This window comes from Diplotaxodon limnothrissa, linkage group LG11 (genome assembly GCF_057381915.1).
Source record: "Diplotaxodon limnothrissa isolate DT_005_m linkage group LG11, D_limnothrissa_male_GT1.1, whole genome shotgun sequence".
Lineage (NCBI taxonomy): Eukaryota > Metazoa > Chordata > Actinopteri > Cichliformes > Cichlidae > Diplotaxodon > Diplotaxodon limnothrissa.
Window position 1 is genome coordinate 40,313,636 of NC_140606.1, and position 22,898 is coordinate 40,336,533.

General features: G+C 45.2%; 2 protein-coding genes across 4 annotated transcripts; one reads left to right on the forward strand and one right to left on the reverse strand.

Moving 5' to 3' along the window:
• Positions 1-132: 132 nt before the first annotated feature.
• pmvk (phosphomevalonate kinase) lies at positions 133-2,112 on the forward strand. Its single transcript, XM_085366062.1, has 5 exons — positions 133-258; positions 597-660; positions 1,053-1,205; positions 1,278-1,407; positions 1,488-2,112. Exons 1-5 carry the CDS (start codon positions 164-166, stop codon positions 1,646-1,648), a joined length of 603 nt encoding a protein of 200 aa, XP_085222188.1. The 5' UTR covers positions 133-163; the 3' UTR covers positions 1,649-2,112.
• Positions 2,113-5,255: 3,143 nt separating this feature from the next.
• Positions 5,256-21,696, reverse strand: LOC146623653 (uncharacterized). Of its 3 annotated transcripts, none has more exons than XM_085366768.1 (9): positions 21,416-21,696; positions 16,819-16,967; positions 9,702-9,835; positions 9,396-9,513; positions 8,337-8,407; positions 7,962-8,037; positions 6,985-7,047; positions 6,379-6,448; positions 5,256-6,067 (listed from the first exon to the last, which is right to left on the reverse strand). In XM_085366768.1, exons 2-9 carry the CDS (start codon positions 16,951-16,953, stop codon positions 5,985-5,987), a joined length of 750 nt encoding a protein of 249 aa, XP_085222894.1. In that variant the 5' UTR covers positions 16,954-16,967; positions 21,416-21,696; the 3' UTR covers positions 5,256-5,984. The 3 variants fall into 3 exon arrangements, with proteins under 3 accessions (XP_085222894.1, XP_085222893.1, XP_085222892.1); XM_085366767.1 differs by lacking the exon at positions 7,962-8,037 and adding an exon at positions 7,200-7,275 and having other exon boundaries at positions 5,259-6,067; positions 16,819-16,964; XM_085366766.1 differs by lacking the exon at positions 7,962-8,037 and adding an exon at positions 7,200-7,275 and having other exon boundaries at positions 5,259-6,067.
• Positions 21,697-22,898: the final 1,202 nt, after the last annotated feature.

A 22,898-nucleotide genomic window follows, 5' to 3' on the forward strand; every position in this document is an offset into this window, starting at 1 on the left:
CTTCGGTGAGTGATGACCTGCGCTCGCGGAGGACTTTGGTTTTGTTCCTTCCCGTCTACTGGGCCAGTTACGGCTCCGGTCCGTCATGGTCCGACCGGAAATCTGAACTGATAAACAGAAGCTGATCGATGCGCGCGGAGCTGAATGAGAGGATTGATCAGCAATGGAGGACCGGGTCTCCGAGCCCAGCCTGGTTCTGGTCTTCAGCGGGAAGAGGAAGTCCGGAAAAGATTACGTGACGGAGCTGATCCAGCAGAGGTAAACACACCTGGAATATTTCGTAATTTATGGAAAATTCAGCAACAAGAGACATTTGAATTTTCACAGCAGATTTCGGACCCAGTTTCAGCTCCACTACAGCTAAAACAGAAACCAGAGAAGAACAAACTGCACTTTTTGTATAAGATAACCCACCGCCACCACCATCATCATCATCATTATATCACGATCCAGTTTTTAAATCCGCCTTTCTTAATGTTAACCTTGTATTTGTAAATATTTGTTATTTGTGTTTCCGAGTGTTTGTTGTTTAAAACACAAACACCTGGAACACTTGAACACCTGTCCATGTTTACCTCACTGCGCTGACCGTGCAGGTTGGGCCCTGACGTCTGCTGCATCCTGCGCCTGTCTGGACCTCTAAAGGAGCAGTATGCTCAGGTGAGTCTCACCTGCTCCAGATGCACCTTCACACAAATCTCTGCACTTTACCTGGAGGTCATGAGTTTAGATCCCTGGCCAGCTGGTTCTCCTGGATTAAGGTGGGTGACCGTCCAGGTCTCGGAGCTCCTTCAGGTTTGCTCAGGCTGATGACGATGGAGGATGTGCGAGTAGGGCAGCAGGTTTGATCTCCAGAAGGTTCCTGGGAACCACCTCATGGACCACATCCTCCAGCAGCAGTTTATATTCATACTCAGACATGTGTGAGGTGTCCAGGTGAACCAGCCCATTCGGGGGTCACACCTCATCATACCTGCCAGTTTGCTACTGTACCTGAAGCTGATAAACCACAGCCAGACACTATACCAAGAAGGCTGCTTCTGGTTCTGCAGGAACACGGTCTGGACCTGGACCAGTTGATGGGTCCTGGACCTTATAAGGAGCAGTATCGAGCTGACATGATTCACTGGGGAGAATCTCGCCGCCGCCAGGACCCCGGCTTCTTCTGTCGCCTGGCGAGCAGAGGAGCCTGCCAACCAGTGTGGGTAGGTGAGCGTGGATCATGTTGCTGTGATGTCATCCTTCAGACAGCTGAGCTGTGCTCTGTGATTGGTCAGTTGGTGAGCGACGCGCGGCGGCTCTCAGACCTGCAGTGGTTCCAGGCAGAGTTTCCTCAACAGACTCAAAGTGTCAGAGTTCAAAGTTCCGAGAAGACCAGGTCACAGAGGGGGTGGAGCTTCACTGCAGGTGAGATTGAATCCTCCTACTAACCGTTTGTTTCTCTCACCTTTTTCCGTCTCACCTGTCTGCCCATCTCGGTCTCTCAGGTGTCGACGATGCAGAGTCGGAGTGCGGTCTGGACAACGGAGTTGAATTTGATTGGATTGTAATTAATGAAGCCGACGCCCCCTCGTTGGACGAGCAGCTGCGTCCAATCTTGCAGCTCACTGAGGAAGCAGCTTCAACATCATCAGTAAATCAAAGCTGATCATCAGTGACTGATCAGGTGGTCCCGCCCACAGAACTAACACGTTGACCTAACCTGCAGCTCAGGTGTTTCAGAGCAGCTCCTGCAGGTGGTCTGGCATGTTTTTAAAGAAGGGAGGACGGCATGCTTTCAGCAGAATGAACTACAAAACTATTGTTCAGCTGATCAATAAAGTTTTATTTAACACCTGGGCCCTGTTTCAGGAAGCCGGTTTAGTGGAAAAACTGAGTAAGTATACCCTGAGTTAACGAAAACTCTGGGTTTTCGGTTTCACAAAGCGAGTTCAGCTGCAGCCTGAGTGAGTCACTATGACGACACACTCCGTGAAGCTAACCTGCCCCCTAGCAGGTTTACTACAACTAACCCTGACTGTCTCCGCCCCTTTGTCGGAAACCTGACAGTAGAAAGTGTCGGACATGGCGTGCCACTTCCTTGAAGAGCCAGTAGATCGTGAAGCCCAAATTCTCCGCAGAGCTCTCCGCCGGGAGAGAGTGATCAGAGCGCGTTTGGACATTTTATCATTTCCTGATGATTTTCTGTGCGAACGTTACCGTTTCTCAGCACAATCTATAATTTATTTGGATAACATCCTCAGGCCATATATTACGCATGTGACACATCGCGGACATGCTCTCAGTTCATTGCATATTATTTGTATTGCACTTCGGTTTCTTGCAAACGGGAGCTTTCTGTATAATATTGGTGACGCTGAGCACGTTTCCAAGGCTACCGTCTGTCGGGCAGTCAGGAATGTTACAGTTGCACTGAAACGTCTCCTGTACTCGTCTGTGGTGTTCCCCGGTCACAGACCCACAAGATTTATCAAAGAGGGATGCCACAAAATTGCAGGTATCAGGATGACCAAAACTTAATGTATGATGTGGTGATACTTGGACTACTACTTAAATTGCACATTTATTTTCAGGGTTCCCAGGCGTGATTGGCTGTACAGATGGCACTCACATTCCAATCATTGCTCCTTCAGTAAATGAAGGAGACTATGTGAACAGGAAGTCTTTCCACAGCATTAATGTACAGGTACATAGTTCCCTGTAGCATTTCAAACTAACAGATTATTTCATTATAGTAATGGATGCTAATTTGTGTTCTCTGCACTGTGAAGATCATATGTGATGCTGCCAACATTATCACAAATGTGGAAGCCAAGTGGCCAGGCTCTGTCCATGACTCACAAATATTCCGTGAATGTACACTGAGCACAAAATTTGGACATGGTGAGTTGAGAATACTTTAAAATATATAAAGACCAATTGCTTCAGGGACATTTGAACTGAAGTGTATCCTTCTGTCTTAGGAGAGTTCACTGGCTACTTGCTTGGTGATAGGGGGTATCCATGTTTACCCTATTTGCTTACCCCTTACCCTGACCCTGAACCGGGCCCACAGCAGCGATATAATCTGGCTAATTGCAGGACAAGAGCCAGAATTGAAATGACTATCGGAATGCTTAAGGCCCGGTTCCAGTGCCTGCAAAGACTCAGGGTCACCCCAGAAAGGGCATGTGACATTATTGTGGCATGTGTGATTCTTCACAACATTGCCACAATTAGAGGAGAACACTGTCCTTCTGAACCAAACATCAGCAGTGATCCAAACCATGAACATCCTGACCCTCCCACGGACATACAAGATGGAAGCGCAGTCAGAGACACCATATGTCACAATCATTTCTTTTGACCCATCACCTCAACATGTTGAAAGAAGAATAAACAGATTTTTTGTTCAACTGGCTTTATTGGTCGCCTGTATTTCCTGTACACAAAGTATTAAAAGATGTAAACCTCATAAAGTGTCTCTGTTGCTTCCTCCTCTGTAACAGCTGTCAATGTTTCTTCATTATTTTCCTGTAGTAAAGAAATAAACAACATTGCTGTTCTACTGTAACCTCATATAATCTGTGGAGTATTACTCACAACTGCATGTTGGTCTGGCTCAACAGGAGGCTGCACCAGATGCAGTACACCACCACCATCAACTGATAGAATATGAGGTTCATACAGGTCACTTATAACTTACAAGGGACCAAATGGCAATTAACAAACATACCAAGCACCTTACACTTCATTGTCATTATGCTCTCAAAGACAACCAAGGCTGAGGGAAGGCAAAATCAGTCGGAAAATAACTTCACTACAAAATAATCCATTATGGTAAAGAGTTTATCAAATGAATGAGTAGCACTGCAAAGGTGACTGTGAAGAAAGGATGTATGCACATCATGTATTATTTTGGATTTACCCCCTATGTAGGCACTTGTGTCTTGCGGGGTTATTGACTCAGAGGATGTCCCCGCAGAGATGCCTTCAGCCACAGGGCGCCCACTGTTTTGGCTGAGGGCCAACTGCTCAGCCTCTGTGAGTGGTGGTGGTGGAGGACCCCCACCTGTTTTTCGGGCCTCCGCTTTTTTCTGTTGGCTATAACGGGCCACATTTGAGCATACAGGGTAAGCAAATATGTACTTGTAATGTGCTCAGATAATTTCAATAAGTGCTTACAGAAAGAAAATTAATGTAGCCTCTAACTGCAATTGATTTACATGGGACAAACAGACCAAGCACTATGGCTCATAATACAATTACACCTTACCTGTTTGGACTATATTTTTATATTTCATTTTTACTTGCTGCCAGGAACGTTTGGGGCCTGTTGGGTTGCACCTGCGCTCACATCACATCACAAAATAAAATGTATAAAATAACAAATAAAATAACATATGATAAAATAACGTGTTAAATGGGTGGAAATCCCTAGATCAATGTTTATATTAACACTCACGCATTGACTCTGTCGGCTATGTTTTGCCATGCATGCTTTTGCAGCTGTGGCTGTGTTACTTTTTTCCGCGGAATTTGCATGTTATCGGCATATGCTGCCATCAGAATTTCGGCCTCAAGCGCTGTGAAATACATTGACCGCGCCTTCTTTCCCTCCGTCTCCATGGTGACTCGCTTAATCTGTGCTCCGCTTATCAGGGCTTTATGTATCCTCGTCCGCGCGCTTCACTTGGGGTTAAAGCAACTCCGCGTTGACTGAACTAATTGTTATCAGCCTTTCTGAAACGGAATATTCCGAGTTGGACAGTTCGGGGTTACTCAACCGTGAGTGTCGTTTTTCACTCTGAGTTTTCCAAACCGGCTTCCTGAAACAGGGCCCTGTTCAGGCCCTGTGTTGTTGTGTTTAGAAGTTTGTAGTCCCCCTCAGCTGTTGCTGGTGTACGAGCACCCTCTGCTGGTCTGAGCAGGTTAAATCAATGATTTCAATGAGAAAGATGACAGCCGAGGCTTCGTTCCAAACTCTGCAGTTCCTACTTTAGTCCAGCAGATGTTGAATGAACGTGGCTCTGCAGCTGGAAGACAACGCTGGTGTAGTAAAAGGAGCCATTTCACCGGCTCTCAGCACACGCCTGTTCCACAAGCCTGAAAGTTTACCCAAGTTTGCACTTTCAGTCACTAGAACGTGACCAGGTTTTAAGACTGAGCCTAAAACTGACCTGGTGTCAGTTTTTAAACTCTCCTGCGGACGTGTATTTGTACTGCAGTACAACTTCACAGCTGCCTCACCGTTTCAGAGGAAAATGAGTCGATCGATCAATAACCCCCAGACTCTGTTTGGTTCTACATACGGTACTTTTATTTTATAAAATCCTGTTTCACTTTCACGATTTATTACAATGAACTGTGACATCATCAGTGATGACAGCACCTGCCTCCAGGTAATCACTTTTCTTAACTTTGATTCTGTCCTAAGGTCAAAGAAAACAGGAGGCGTGTCTGGCTTGTGATTGGCCCCTTTGTTCACCATATTTGGCAGTTGAATGCCTCCGTTATTGGTCACTCCAGTAAGCCACACCCCAGAAGACAAAAACAATAATTAATTGGCTAACAGAAGATTGGCTTTCATCAATCAGTCATCAATATTTATTGTGGCAAAGTGAACTAAAGCAGGAACAACAAACCGTTAAGACAAACACGCCATTAGTCATTAGTTAACGAGGGGCGGGGCTGTTAGTCACTCATTATTACAAAAACATGACTGGGGTGGAGGCAAAGCAAACTGTGCAGAAAAAGTTCAAAGTAGGAATGTGAGAAAAGAGGGGGAGGGGCCAAAGGTGAGGGGAGGAGCCAGATTGGAGAGGAAATATCTCCCACACTCCTCTCATAGCAGGATCAGAGGATCTAGTTTTTGACCTCCAGCAAGCAGAGAAAAGGGGAGGGGCCAGTGACAAAAGGGGTTGAGCCAGAGGAAGAAAGGGAAGAGGAATATTTTGGCCACAGAGTTTCCTGACATCCACGTCAGGTAAGGCGGAGCCAGAGGTTCAGCAGGAGTTGAGCTCCTCCATGGTCTGGTTCAGGGTCGCCTGGAGCTCCAGGTTTGCGTTCTTGGCAGAAGTCAAAGCATCTGCAACACAGAGAGGAGGGGCCAACCAGTCAATGACCAATCACATCAATCACAGGCTGGTCTCTGAGGTCTTACAGTTTTACTTTGTGACCTCAGCTGGCAGCTGATAGTGTAGTGGTAAGACTATATGCCTTTGGAGCGGGAGTTGCAAGTTCGCCCTGTATTCAGTAAGGGTCCTGCTAGAAAACCATGCTAAAACCTGGAATGGCGCAGCTAAGTCTGCAGGCTGTCCGCAGCTCGGACACATGTTGTACTGTGTATGTGACAAATAACACTTGTTGTCTGTGATGAATATTGATCGTGGGCCTCACCTTCCAGACCGTCGATGGTTTTCTCCAGTTTGGCCACCGAGCGCTCGGCAAACTCAGCTCTGGTCTCAGCCTGAAACACAGGAAGTCGGATGACAAAAGGGAAATACACACGGGGGAGAATGTGAAAAGCTGGTCTGTTGCAGAACCCTGATTGGTCGCTCTGGTTTGTTGTTTTGTGCAGGATAAATAGTCAAACTGAAAACGCTCGTACGTCCTGGTTTTATACTTTCTTAAACCCTTTCAAGATATTTTTTGTTTAGTTTTTTTCAAAATAAAACATCACACTTTATGGTCACATTAATCTTGTTTAACTCATTCACTGCCAGCCATTGGCAGTGAATGGGTTAGACCCATTGACTCATTCACTGCAATTGACGGCTATAGACGTCAATGGCAGTGCATGAGTTAATATTCGTGACCTCAGACAAAGTCTCAGACCTTAATTATAAAATTGAAAATACATTACACACTTAGCCTTAAACCGACGATTGGCTGACTTTATTCAGATGCTTCCCTCCATGCAGCTGACAGCTTTTATTGTGAAAAGAAGAAACAAATCGAGTTTCTCCAACAGGTCGTGACGTCACAGGTGAACATGACACTCACCTCCTTCAGTCTGTTGCGCAGACTCTTGATCTCCTCCTCATACCTGTCCTCCTTCTGAGAGTACTGACACACAGAGACAGCAGCCAATCAGAGAGCAGGTACACACAGGTGAGCACACAGGTGTGAGGCTGAACCGTTTCTGGTTCCAGAGACTGCACAGGCTCCGTTCCCCGGCAGAATTACCTGTGCCATGAAGCCCCACCCCCTCCTCCTACCTTGTCGGCTTGGGCCTCCAGAGACTTTGCACTTGTGAACACAGTTTTCAGCTCCTCCTCCAACACCCGGGTCTTGCTGCAGGTCAAAGGTCACATCAGAGGACACAGTGTGTCAGACAGGCATGTGGGCAGGTAGGCTCAGGTGGTGTCAGGTATCAACTACGGTACCTTCCGACTAAAGCAGGATGCACTCAGCAGAACCTGGAAATGTTATGAGCCTGACCCAACTGTTCATACGGTCCCCATCTTTAATGTTCCCGCCTCAAGACTTAGACGGAGCAGCACACCTGCACAGGTGCTGCTCTGAGAGATTGCCAGGTACGGAACTGATGATGTATTCTGTCGCCAGGCAGACAGGTGCAAGGTGGAACACCATAAATGTGATCTGTAGGCTCCGCCCCTTTGTTTTCAAGTCATGAGGATGCCAACAAAGCCATTGATTTACATTTCTACCTCACCTGCTGCTTGACATCCTGTTATCAAGATGGCTGCCGAGTGACGAGAACTGCTTCTAGAAGGATTTTAATCAACCCGACACCACCTGAGCACCCTATGAGTTTGTGTGTGTGTCATCAGGTGTGTGCGCGCGCACTGTCAGGTGTCATTGAGCCTGCAGGTAGATTCATGCAGAGCAACAAGAGGAGGAGGGTGAGGAGGAGGAGCTGAAGCAGCAGATAAAGGTCAGAGATCATGGAGGCAGTGGGAGGTCAGGAGGAGGAGCTTCACTCGGTCAGCAGGTCCAGGTCACGTGACCCTCAGTACCTTATCCTCGGACGCCTGCAGACTCTTCAGCGAATGATCGAAGCTCCTCAGCTGCTCCTCCAACCTCCGAACCTTACTGTGAGACAGGTGGAGGCAGGTAGCAGGGCATGCAGACAGTTGCCGTAGAAACAGACAGGGAGAAAGAGGCGGAGCTGTTACAGAAGCAGTGTGGCATCACATCAATGTGATGTCAAAGTTACCAGGTGTGTCAAAGCAGCTTCATGCTGTTACAGAGGCAGGTATGTCCACTTCATTAGGAACACCTACCCGCTCGAAACTCACCTGTGTGGTCCCCGAGGTGTTCCTAATAAAGTGGCTCTGAAAGTGTGTGTGTGTGTGTGTGTGTGTGTGTGTGTGTGTGTGTGTGTGCAGAACCTCTCGGCCTGCTCCGCTCGTTCTTCAGCTCGCTCCAGCTCTCCTTCCACCATCACCAGTTTACGAGCCACCTGTCAATCAAACAGCACACTGCATTCCTGTGTACGACACCACTATGTACTACTAGGGCTGGGTCATATCATACCGTTCACGGTAATACCGATAGATGTATAATATGGCGATAGAATATGGGTAAAACGTGCATGCGCTGTGCCTTTGTTTACATACGCACATGGCGGCGACGCAGAACGAGAAGAGTGAAAGCGGATCGTTGAATGAAACAATGAACCTGAACTGGTTTGTAAAAACGCTGCAGCTTCACTGGTGTGGAACTGGTTTAGCTTTCGTCCGTCAGATACACAACAAAGCACTATTTTTGGTAGAGCATGCTAGCGGGCCGTCGTTATTACCGCGTTGTTTGGAAAATACGGCGCACTTAAAATCAATCCTTTGATTTGTCTGAAAGTCGACAGAGCCCCTTATAATCCCGTGTGCCTTATGTATGAACTCTGGTTGTGTTTACTGACCTCGAAACGATTTTATGTGCACGGCGCTCGAAAATCTGTCAGATGTTTCAGTACGACTTTGCTGAGCTACGAAGCCGCACCGCTTGATGGATTGTCGGAGCGTTACGGCTGTCGTAGGCGGAGCCTCGCGGCGTGATACGTACTGTGCTTCAACATAATGTTACCGTGCTGTGTGTGTATGACCTCTTTTTAAGTGTTGTGGATGTTATACATGGTTATGCTGAGGATGTGTCGGCCAGTTTCCACTGGAAATGCCTTTTGGTTAAACTGTCAGCGAGGAGTTTGCATTTGCACTGTTACATGTTTATATAACTTTAATGCAGATAAAACAGCTGCTTGTTTAAGTGAAAATACTTTGATGTTTTTTTTGCACTAATAAAGTTGTGGAGTTGTAAAGTATTTTGTCTCGTGTCAATTATATCGTCAATTATATCGTTATCGCAGATTTTCAGATGTATATCGTGATAAATATTTTGGGTCATATCACCCTGCTCTAACTATGTGGTAATGCCAGTAGCAGCGTGTGCAGTACCTCCTCATACTTGCGGTCTGCCTCCTCAGCGATGGTTTTGGCCTCCCTCAGCTGCACCTCCAGCAGCTCCATCTTCTCCTCGTCCTTCAGAGCTCTGTTCTCAATCACCTTCATCCCCCTGATTGTGGACAAAGTTATGTGATCACATTTAACCTTTGACCTTCTCAGCACTGCTGCTGTGTAAAACAGCTACAAACAAATCCTACAAATCCTGCAGTGCTTCTCATAGTACTGCCACAGTATTACTGTGTATTATTACAAGCTGTAGTACTTTGCAGTATTTGTGGAATACAAGCGCCCTCTGACCTCTCGCTCTCGTCGGCTACCTTCTCAACCTCGTCCAGCTTGTGCAGCGCGGCGGCGAGTCTCTCCTGAGTGCGGTCCAGGTTCTCCTCGCTGAGCTGCAGACGTCGACCGAGAGACGTGACCTCGGCCTCCGCCTGCGGGGAGACAGACACAGGTCAGCTGACACATCGACCTCTAACCCCCCAGGGGCGCAAACATCCGGTCATTCCCCATCCTGTTCCTTCCTTTCACAATAAAATTCCTTTTCACACACACAGGTGCGCGCACACACAGTGACAGCTGCACATGAAATACTTAAAGCTAAAAATGTGTTTTTACTAGTTATGAAACATTGTTATTGTAGTAATAACAAGCTTGCTCTGGTTCAGGAGCACAAACAGGAAATGACACAGGAATCATCTGTTTTATAAATAATGTTTCTGATTTCATGATTCACAAACAAAAACAAAGCTTAACTGTAGTTTGTCTATTTACTCTTAAATTATGAAACTCGACTTTAATTCTGCTTATGGGGTGTGGGGTGGCTGTAGCTCAGGTGGCAGAGCAGGTCAGTCACTAACCAGAAGGTCGGTGGTTCGATCCCAGGCTGCCTCCTGGCTGCATGCCAAATATCCTTGGGCAAGATACTAACCCCGTGTTTGCCTACTGGTGGTGGTCAGAGGGCCCGGTGGCGCCAGTGTCCGGCAGCCTCGCCTCTGTCAGTGCGCCCCAGGGCAGCTGTGGCTACAATGTAGCTGCCATCACCAGTGTGTGAATGTGTGTGTGAATGGGTGAATGACTGAATGTAGTGTAAAGCGCTTTGGGGTCCTTAGGGACTGAGTAAAGCGCTATACAAATGCAGGCCATTTACCATTTACCATTTAAAGTCGAGTTTCAGCAGCAGAACGCACAAGCAGACTGCGGCCTTTTTAATCCAGCACCTTTAATCTGGAGGTAACAGGAAGTGAAACGGGTCAGGTTTCCTGTACGCATCAGGTCACACAGCCAAGTGTGTGTTATCAGCAGCTTCATGCTGCCGTTTATCAGCGCGTCACGCCCTGATACACACACACACACACACACACACACACACAGTGTACTGCAGTACTCAGAGTACACACTCCGCTGACAGGAAGGGTACTGGATATTTACTGTAACAGGTAGAAATGAGGCTGTGCACACTGTGAGGGAGGAACCACATGTGAGCCACCTCCAGATGTGCGTGAGTCAACGCACCTATCAATCATAGGCATTTTCACAACACTTTGATAATCGGAGGAAATGATGTCGCTGCAGCACAACAACAGTAAGATAAATAACAGGATATTTGTGGAGTCCGGTGACGTAGGCGGTCAAGATGGCAGCTTGAATAGAGATTGACAGACCACGCGACTTTCGCACATTGCATGCTGGGAACTCGTGGCAAAACAATCCAAGTACCGCATCACATGCAAGCATTTGCAGCACCGCAAAACGTTCATTCTCCGGTTCCAATACCTTCTTGGTTTTTCTTTGCCGCCCAAAAAAGGTATGTACAAAACGAAGGAGAACAATGCCGGTCCGTACAAAGACAGACTCGACAAAAAGGCAAAGAAAAGATATGAGGAAAAAGAAAAAAAAATCAAAGGAGTGAAAGGGTCAGACCCTTACGAGCACACAGAGTGGACAAAAGACGTTAGCGTGCTGCCCAACTTTCACCATGCTCATATTTATAATTATACGGTTCTTGGAGTGAGTGCACTTGTCACGGACAAACGAGCGGCATTTAATCCCTGTATACGGCTGCTGCACCAAAGGAAGATAAAGTTCTCCCTACTGTTCCCAGCGGTGCTGGTGCTGAAAAAGGGCAGACGTGAGTTTACCGACACAAAAAAAAAAAAAAAAAAGCCCAGGACTACATTCTGTCTTTACTTTAAGGGAGATATTTACAGTCAGGGCTTGGATTTAAACACTACCCTTTTTCTTTTCCTTTTTTTTTCTTGCCCTAGCTTTAATTAACATGCTATACACGATATACTTTGCACCTCCTAACTGTTTAGTTTCAATATTATAGGGCTTCGCAGTTTTATTTGAGTTATTCAGTTGTGCTGCTTCTGAGGATACGAAGCTCACTAAGACTATTAAATTCCTGTAAGTTTTTCAGTTGTTATGAAGCCCTTTTCAGTTTGTTCAGCTAGCTAAGTCCCGGAATGACTGTTTTCCTCATATTACATTGATTTAATATGCTGCTGGCGACAGGTCCTGTTTATGACTGTTCGACTGGTTAGAGTCACGGACCATAAAGTTTATGTTTTGCTTTCTGGGGCTCCCCTTACGATAAGGGTTCAGATCGCGCGAACAGGTGTGAAATGTGTGTGTTTAGTTTGTTTGTTTGCTTGTTTTAATCAATTTTAAATCATGCTTTTTATTTGTTTTTGTTTCTAATGTCTCTGTAAAGCACTTTGAATCACCTTGTTGTTGAATTGTGCTATACAAATAAATTTGCCTTGCCTTGCCTTACTCAGAAATACAAGCAAACTCTCAGGAAATTAACAGTTTTCTCTCCCCCCTCAACCTCCCAACTCTCTCTAGGACACAGGTGGACTCCCTGGACGCCCCAATTTCAAAGGAAGAGATCTTAAGGGTAATCAAAAACCTTCCAATTGACAAGGACCCTGGGTTGGATGGGTTTACAGCCGAGTTTTACAGGAACTTTGCAGATGAGCTCTTCCCTTTACTTCTGCAAATGTTTGAGGAGGCCCTGGATAAGGGCAGCCTGCCACCAACACTGTCAGAGGCACTTATTTCGCTTGTCCTAAAGAAAAACAAAGACCCGCTTGACTGTAAGAGTTACAGACCAATAAGCTTGATCAATTGCAATTGCAAAATTTTAGCTAAGGTACTAGCAACCAGATTAGATGAGGTCATGACTTACTTAATACACCCCGACCAAGTTGGTTTTATTCGGACCACAGCTCTGCCGATAATATTAGACGCCTAATTGATATTATGTGGGCAACCCAGGATAAATCCTCTACGGGGGACTTTTCTCCAGCTATAGCCCTCTCCCTGGATGCAGAGAAAGCATTCGACAGGGTGGAGTGGCGTTTTCCTCTGCCCCCCTCTCACGGACAATAACCATATCCAACTTCTTAATAGCAATGAACTGGTCTGCATTGGTGCATCATATCTTTATTCTCTTCCCCCTCCTGCCCCCCCCCCCCCTCTTTCTTAAATAGATAACTATCATATCTGATATCATATCTCACAGTACAATAATATTGAATGGGTTGCATTGTTGTATTTTGTCATGTTTCTCAGGTCTTTGTCTGAATTTCTACGAACATTATTGCTAAGGATTGTCTTATTGCATTGGAGTCACACTGGGTTAAATATGTACACTTGGGTTTTAAGGGGTATTTATTATTTTCTTCTTTTTTTTGGGTTGTATGGAAGCCCCAAACGCAATTTCATTGTTCTTGACAATGACAATAAATAAATAAATACTAAAATACTAAAATACTATTTTGTGTAATGGAAGCATTTGGCTTTGGCCCAAAATTCATAAGGTGGGTCAAACTTCTCTACAACAATCCAAGAGCATCAATACTAACGAACCGTATTGTATCACAGTCCTTCGACCTCCACGGAGGTACAAGACAGGACTGCCCACTGAGTCCTTTGTCTAGCTTTAGAGCCTCTGGCAGCAACAATACGTAGAGACCCTGATTCTCCAGGTATCCAGGTCCACAATAATAATCACAAGTTGACGCTCTATGCTGATAACGGCCTGGTCCTAATATCGCAGCCAGAACGCTCTCTACCTGCTCTCTTAAGAATTATTAACCGGTTCTCTAATATATCAGGATATAGACTAAATTGGTCAAAGTCTGAAGCGCTCCCTCTGACAGCCTTCTGCCCCAAAACCCTGTTCCAGCTGGGGGATTTCAGCTGGCCTCAGACCGGTAACAAATACTTGGGCATTACATTCCCCCGTTTGTTATACAACATAGTTCAGGCTAGTTTTGAAACTCTATTGGACAAGTTCAGAACCGACATAAGTAGATGGTCCCCTTTGTTCCTCACCCTTTGGGGTAAAGTTAACATCATCAAAATGAATTGTGCTCCAAAATTTAATTACCTACTACAAACACTCCCGCTAAAAATCCCATCAAAATATTTTCATCAATTTGACAGATTGTGCAACCAATTCATACGGAACAACAGACGCCCTAGAATAAAGCTTAAAAAGCTACAGCAGCCAGTGGAGTCGGGAGGCCTGGGAGTCCCAGATTTACTGTTTTACCATTATGCTTTCGGTCTGAGACACATGGTTCACTGGCCCTCCCTCCAGAACGAGCCCCCCCATGGTTTAGTCTGGAGAGTACTTTGTGCTCACCACTCCCTCCGATGCACATTTTAACCACCAAGCTCCCACCAGATATACAAACCCACCCCATTCTTCCGGTTCTGCAGACGGTCTGGAAGAAGGTGGCCTTGCTATTAAATTTTAACTCCCACCTTCACACTGAGGCTTCCATATGGCTCAATCCCAAACTCTGCATTAATAAGTTTCCGTTTTTCTGGAGACTGTGGGTCCAGAGAAGGATACTTGTTCTCGGAGACCTGTATCAGGGGAGTATTCTCAAGTCCTTCAACGACCTTAAAGCAGTTTTGGTTGCCACAGAGTCAGTTTTGGAGGTACTTGCAGCTCCGGCACTTATTGCTCAAAACTTTTGGTTCCCCCTAAACACCACCTCCAACTATTGAATATCTCAGCTACATCAAAAAAATCTTTGGGGGAGGTCGTGAAGTCTCTAAATATTACTCAATGCTTGTTAAGGGCACGAGTAAAGGGCTACCCGCCCTCCAGTTAGCTTGGGAATCTGACCTTGGTGTGGCTTTTACAGATCAGGAATGGACTGCAATTTTGCAGAATAGTAAAAAGGTGTCCAGGGAACTTAGAAGGACACTAATCCAATTTAAATTACTACACCGAATTTACTGGTCGCCACACAGACTGTATAGGGCGAACCTCATGCAGATGTCAGACTGGGGTAGGCACATTGACCCATATGATTTTGGAGCTGTCCTAAAACCCAAATCTTTTGGACTGAGATACATGACTTTATCAAATCAACCATACGATGGGATATTCCTTTTTCACCAAGACTATTTGTTTTGGGGGACCCATCACTCCTTAAATATGCTCCGCCTAAGGCTGCTGTGGGTACAGACTGCATTGATGCTGGGGCGTAAACTCATTATTTCCCAGTGGAAGGCCCCTTCCACCCCACCTGTCTCTGTATGGCATATTCAACTAGGGAGACTTGCTGCACTTGGACAACTGTCATACAGGCTTCTGAATAAAGTGGAGAGTTTCCATCTGAAGTGGGATCCATATCTGTCCAGAATAAAACGAACAGACTAGAACTTGGAGTGGGACCGACATTGACATTCTGACGAAGCACCCTCAGGGATGTCAGGGTGTGGCATGCAGTAAGACCCACATAGTCAAAGGCTGGCTGTTTTTGTTTGTTTATCTCTTGCTTTGTTTGTCCCCCTCATTTTGGTTTTGTATTCTCTACTGTTCTGCTGCTATGCTGATGCTTTTTTTTTATGTGATGTAATCTGTCTCTGCAGTGGACTGTAGTGTTCTCAAAGCACAATAAAATATTAATCACAAAAAAACAAAAACAGGATATTTGTAAATGTTTAAACATAAGAGCTCAGTTATAAACATCCAGAATATTACAGAGGTGAAATATATCTGTGTTTAAAGAAGCAACAGGAACGTGTTCATCGAGCTTCATCACTTCCTGTTCACGCTGGCCGCCGGGTTAACGCATTCTCCTCCAGCATCATCAAACACGATCAGCATGTTGTCACGGACAGCTTAAACAGCCAATCAGAGTAAAAACAGCACCATGCTGAGCCAACCAAGTGGCTGGACCAAATATTCACAAAAACTCAGGCGACTGTGTCAGCGAGCCCATAAACTTAGAAAAGGTGAGCGCCCTCTGCTGCAGCCCTGCTGGAACTACACAGCTCGCCTGATCTCGCCCTGCTTCAAACACGCCGAGTTCGCTCTAAACTTCAGGCTGTACACCAATCAGAGCCAGCCGCATCAGGCACACTTCCTGTTTTGTGACTGAAGTCTGATTGCGAGTAATGGCATCACTTCCTGTCTGACGGCAGGTAAATGCAGTGCCACATAAGCCTTTAAGCCTTACCACAGAACCAAGTCCGCCAGAGCTTATCTTTATATTTTTACAGGCTGTGGAGCCATTTTTGGGAACATTTCAAGTTGCTATACATCAATACAACAGTTATAGCCCAGATTTTAATAACATGTATGCATTAAGTCCATAGTAACTACATAAATTGCAAAAAAGTGCAATGAACAAGAAAATTGAAAATTGTTTTTGATTTTTTTACATATATTTCTAGTTAGAGAAATTTTTATAATTTTTATATACTGCAGGAAAAACAAAAATAAATATTATAATGCAAATTTGCAAAAGATTCAGCATGTGCATCAAAACAAACTATTTCCAGCAGTGCAGTTTGAGTTGTAAGCATCCCAGAAACTATTCAGAAAAGCATAACACTAAATATGACTTTTAAAAACACCAGTATAGGCTTATAAGGCCCTGAAGCTAAAAAAAACCGACATTTTCCACGAAAATGACATCACTTCCAGTCTCGGCCAGGTAATGGCGGACATGCGATTGTTCGCGCTGACGTCTATTCCAACGTAGGAAGTGTTTTGAACAGCTGAAAGCGTGTTTCTGGAACATTATGTTTTTGTTGCTGCAAGCGCTTTTTATGCAGTTTTTTCAAAGCGTTATGTGGAAGGAAACCGTGACCTAGGGCAAGCTGATGGCATAAGATGCAAGTACAACTCCTCTGGTTTCATACGCAAAAATTTTTTGCGCTAGCTTACGTGGTTCCAGTTCTACAGAGATTTAAAAATAGTTACGCAAAACGGAGCGTGCCCACTCCGACCAGTTTTAAAGGGTTAAACCCACAATGACAAATGCACAGCAGTACAGGACTGTGGGAGCGCAGCCTCGTGCCATCTGACAGGAAACAGCTGTGAAATACGTGATGTCATCGCCTGTGACTTAAGGACATCGTTCGGGTGCGTGTGCCGTACCTCCTCCCGGGTCCTCTTCTCCTTCTCCACCTCCCTCTGCAGTCGCTCTGCCCGCTCCTCAGCCTCCTCGGCCTGCTCCTGCAGGACTTTGATCTTTTTCTTCACTGCCTCGATGCTGTTCATGCCGCCACTCATCTTTTCTTCTTCTACTGCACAGAAAAAGTTTATTACACACTTTTCACAGTAAAACAGAGCGCCGCACATACCTATTCTGAAATAAACTATCAGCAGGAAGTCCGTTCAAACGACGTTTTGTAAGAGTGAAATAATTACAGCTGTGGTCAGAGGGAGGCCCTCTATCACTGAGCCGGGGAGCGAACACAGCGAGCCGCGGTGTGATACACAACGTGGAGCTTTTCAGAGCTCTGTGTGTAAATACATGAATCCAAAAAAAAGGGGCAAGGGGAGCTCACTTCTACAACCTGTTAGCGGTCCGGACTTGTCCACGCCAGTAAACACGACTTTACAATAACGTAAACACAAACGCAGACCAAATGTCTCCGTTTAGAAATGATCCTGAAAAGAAAAACAAGAATAAGGCAGAATTTACACGTCAGTCGAAGCTCAGAGAAAAATCAAACATTGAGGCAAGAATTCAAACACTGAGCTCAACAGCTGGAAAGAAAGAAGCCAAACCTGAGCCATTTCAGGAAGAGCTCTGTGTTAGTGGCCTTTAAAACAAATGTCGCAGCGCCAGTCACTAACCCGGGTTAGAGTATCCAGCTGCTGAGGCTCAGTGACAAATAGAGCTGCATGTCATCAGGGGGGTTCAGAGTGGACTCAGATCATCATCCATTGGGCGTAAAACGTACAGCTTATTGCACCAGCAGCATCTGCTCTTATAGAACTATCATTAGCTTACAGCTTTAAGTGTTTAAGGTCTGTGCTAACTAAAAATAAAGACAAGATGATAGTTTATTAAATTTTAATGAAGTTTGCAGATTGTTTCAGTGGAGTTTAATAAACTCCTTGCTATCTAAAATATAAAATAACATATTCTCGAGCATCTCACACTTCTGATAATCAGCTGTCTGCTTGACGTTTATTCAGCTGTGTAAAAACTATAACTTTAATCTCAGCCAAACCGATTTACTCAGGAACAAATAAAATACTGAAAAAAGCCAAACAATAACATTTTTAAGTTATCTAAGTGACTCATATATCATGTTTAACCTGAGTAGCGAAAGACGGCGGTGGGTTTGAAAACGATTAGCCGGGAGTCCGGTGTTCTCACGGCTCTAGTGAGCCTAGCCCCCGGCTCGCTATCGAGCTAATGGGTAACAGACGTCTCCGAAAAGGTCGGAGCGCTTTTGAAAATATGTGGTGTCTTGATAAACTGAGCAGATATTTGAGGTTTACACAGCTACATTCTCGCCTGAAAATATGTTAAACGTTTATTTTGTGACCCAGAAAGAATAATAAGAGTAACATTAAAACTAACTAGCTGCCACCATTGTTGGAAACTGAGCTGGGCTGCGCTATGAATTCTGGGACACAGCTTCTTCTTCTTCGGGGTTTAACGGCAGCTGGCATCCTTGTACATGCAGTGCTGCCATCTCCTGTTTCAGTGCGTTATTACACTCTTAAATCCTGCTACTTATTCCTGCGTCTTTTGTGATCTTACAAAGCTTCAAACGACGCGTCGACTATTAAATCAGTCGTCGACGATTTCGATAGTCGACGTAATCGTGACTAGTCGACTAATCATGGCAGCCCTAGAGACCAGTCTTACTTGTTATCATCTATCGTCCACCTGGGCCTTACACAGAGTTTCTGTCTGATTTCTCAGACTTTTTATCTGATTTAGTTCTGAGCTCAGATAAAATAATTATTGTGGGGGATTTTAACATCCATGTAGATGCTAAAAATGACAGCCTCAACATGGCATTTAATCTGTTATTAGACTCAATTAGCTTCTCTCAAATGTAAAAGAACCCACCAAGCTTGATGATGACACCATCAACATGCGCTATCGCAGTAGAGCGGTATAGTCAAAATCTCTACTGTTGGCCAAATTTATATCGTTTCTACCGCCCACCCCTAGTTACAAATTATCTTTCATATTGACTCATCTCACAGAGGTCCTGCTAGACCTCAGTGCAGCGTTCGATACTGTCGACCATAATATCCTATTAGAGCGATTAGAACATGCTGTAGGTATTACAGTGGTTTGTATCATATCTATCTAATAGACTCCAGTTTGTGCATGTAAATGGAGAGTCCTCTTCACACACTGAGGTTAATTATGGAGTTCCACAGGGTTCAGTGCTAGGACCAATTCTGTTTACATTATACATGCTTCCCTTAGGCAGCATCATTAGAAGACATAGCATACATTTACACTGCTATGCAGATGACACCCAGCTCTATCTGTGCATGAAGCCAGATAACACACACCAATGAGTTACACTGCAGGAATGACTTAAAGACATAAAGACCTGGATGGCTGCTAACTTTCTGCTTCTTAATTCAGATCAAACTGAGGTTATTGTACTCGGCCCTGAAAAGCTTAGAAATATGGTATCTAAGCAGATTCTTACTCTGGATGGCATTACCTTGGCCTCCAGTAACACTGTGAGGAACCTTGGAGTCATTTTTGACCAGGACATGTCCTTCAACGCACATATTAAACAAATATGTAAGACTGCTTTCTTCCATTTGTGCAACATCTCTAAAATTAGAAATATCCTGTCTCAGAGTGACGCTGAAAAACTAGTTCATGCATTTATTACTTCCAGGCTGGACGACTGTAATTCATTATTATCAGGAAGTCCTAAAAACTCCCTGAAAAGCCTTCAGCTAATCCAAAATGCTGCAGCAAGAGTCCTGACAGGGACTAGAAAGAGAGAGCATACTTGAGCCTGATTCTGCCAGAGGTTTCTTCCTGTTAAAAGGGAGTTTTTCCTTCCCACCATCACCAAAGCCCTTGCTCATATAATTGTTTGGGCTTTCTCTGTTTTCCTCGCATTATTGAAGGGCCTTTACCATATATGGCACCTTGGGGCAACTGTTCTTGTGATTTGGCGCTATATAAATAAAACTGAGTTGCATTAAACCAACGTGTGTATTTTTGAGTGACCAAGCCGTACGGAAAGCAGTGATCAGGCGGTTCTCGAATGTGTAAGAAAGATTAGTGATATGCTGTGTTGCTGGTGATACGTGAATGGCTCGAACTCATGAAGAACCAAAACAAAAACCTGCTTTTCCTGGAACGCGTCAACTCTGAAGCGACATGACTGTCAAGTTCTGACAGCCAATGGTAACATGGATGGGACATAGCATAACATAGGGCTGTGTGATATGACCAAAATCTCATATCCCGATATAAGACATCTATCGTCCCAATAACAACAACAACAACAATAATAATAATAATACTAATAATAATGGATTGCATTTATATAGCGCTTTTTCGGGATTCAAAGCACTTTACAATACCACTATTCATTCACTCTCACATTCATACACTGGTGGAGGCAGCTACAGTTGCAGCCACAGCTGCCCTGGGACAGACTGACAGAGGCGAGGCTGCCATATCGCGCCACCGGGCCCTCTGACCACCACCAGTAGGCGGTAGGTGAAGTGTCTTGCCCAAGGACACAACGACCGAGACTGTCCGAGCTGGGGCTCGCAACACCACAAAACAAACGATTGCGTAAAATGAAACGATAGACGTTTTTATATTGTCATCCGATATATATCGTTATATCGAACAGCCCTAGTATAACAGCTTAGCTCAGACAGAAGGCGGCGTGGTTATTTCTGCTGTCAGATCCCAGTGGCATCCTGCAGCCCATAGAGAAACATGGGTTTCGCGCTCCTGAGATGAACGAAGAGGGCAGAGCAATCTCTGCTTTAGATCATCTCCACAGAACAGCGTCCTCTGGGAGGACCCGATATTTGGATTGGGTATCAGCAACGAGTTGATCTCGGGGAATTTTCCTCGCAGTCAGCTGACACAAATCCGCTGAGATGGGTAGCCGCTGTTCCACCTGAGCACCAGTGGCTCTTTCTTGTGCTGCATCAGCCTCTTGATTCCCAACACCGCCAAGCTGAAGGCTGTAAGAACGACTGCTACACTTGAGCTCAGCTCAGAGATTCTTAGAGTACTCTGATTATTCTTAATAATCTGATTTCCACACACTGCTAGGCCTGAGCAATGACCCATCCTCCAAGTGTGATTAATGTACAGGGTCATCACCCGTATTTTTGACCACTGCTTAAACTGATCAAATCGGAAGTGTAGGTCAGAGTTGAAGCTTTGACCTGAAGAGACACGTTCAGGGGGCGGTTCTAGTTCTCTCCCCCTATGATTGGCTTTTTTAAATAAAGTTGGTCTGAATAAAACTCAAACTTTAGTCCCTCCCTGTGCCCGCGCACCTCTCACGTGCTCAGGTCGTTTATCCATACCTCATCGATTATTACCGACTTTATCGGAAGCACGTTTTTCACACCTGACTTCCTCTTGTGTGCGCCACTGTTTGTTCCGTGTTAGCACGTTAGCGCCGGAAGCTAGCTGCGGACACCGCCCTGTTAGCGGCTAGTTCGTTAGCTCAGCTCAAGTGTGCTCGGCTTTACCCGTGTGTCCCCCACTTACCTGTCCGAATCCTTGGAAACAGTCACACCTGTAGCTCGCGCCCTTCTTCCGCTGCACTCACTTCCCGGTCAGCTAACTGTTAGCTGTTGGCGGCTAATGCCTCACTCTCCGTGAAGTTTGACGAACTGTGAATCGCGCTCCGTCTCAGCCTCCGCGGACTCGAGTGTCGTGTCGGTCCTCGTGCTCCCTGTTTGGGTGGTGGTCTCGATTTCTGGTCTAGGGTTCTGGTCGCGCTGAGTCTGGATTCCGGTTCCAGCCAACTCCCAACTCAGGAGACTCCGCCCTCTTCCGGGTTAAATTCGCTCCACGGGAAGTGATGTTGCACTATGTCCTCTTCAAAGTAAAAGTCCGAAAGAAGAAGCTGCCGAGTATCAAAGTTTAAAATCAGACTCCTGAGCTCTGTGAATACCTCCCGGACAGCTGACATTAACGCTCTCTATCAAAACTAAAGAAAGTGTATTAATTCTTTGTGCAAATATGACTGTTTTAAATGAATTAAAACGTACTTTTTACTTTTAATTCCTCTCAGACAAACTGCAGATTTAATAATGGATTGGATTTATATAGCGCTTTTCAAGGCACCCAAAGCGCTTTACAATGCCACTATTCATTCACTCTCCCATTCATACACTGGTGGAGGCAGCTACACTTGTAGCCACAGCTGCCCTGGAGCAGACTGACAGAAGCGAGGCTGCCATATCGCGCCATCGGCCCCTCTGGACAGATTTGCTTCAGTTTTACCGGTTTTAGTGACTTTCCTGAAACTGAATGGACTCTTCAATCTCTGGCTGTGTTCTGTTTTGTTTTTGGTTTTTTTTTTCCCTGAATAAGTTGTTTTTGAAACTCCTTAGCTGTTAATCCCCTCTCATTGTGATTGAATATTAAACCTTAGAAAGCATAATGACAATTTTTTTTTTAACAAACCAAACCAGAAATCTTCTCCAGCTTGTTCTTCTGATGTGTTATTGCAATTTGGCTCTAACTAAATCAATTAAATTAACAGCAGCAGCCACCTCGAGGTGGGAAGAAAGTGTAGAAGATCAGAGAGGAGTGACTCTGACAGGTGTGCACAGGTAGCTCCAGCGTGATGTTAAAGCAGACTGTGTGCTGGCCAGCAGGAAGACCCCCACTTTCGTGCTGTAACAGCAGCGATCTGTGGTCCTGGGACATTGATCAAGCCGCTCTTCTATGGAACCAGCTCCCTGTTCGGATTATACAATTTTCTTCCTGTTAAAAGGGAGTTTTTCCTTCCCACTGTTGCCAAGGGCTTGATCAAAGGTTGCCATTTGATTATTGGGTTTTCTCTGTATTATCATAGGGCAGTGTGCCAAACAGACAATGCTGGGGGCCAGAATTGGTCCGCAAAGGATTCGATTTGACCCACTGGACCAAGGGCGGATCTAGAGAAATTTTCTTAGGGTGGCATGAGGGTGGCAAAATCAAAGCCCTTTTTTTCAAACACACATGCAGGTGGTTACATATG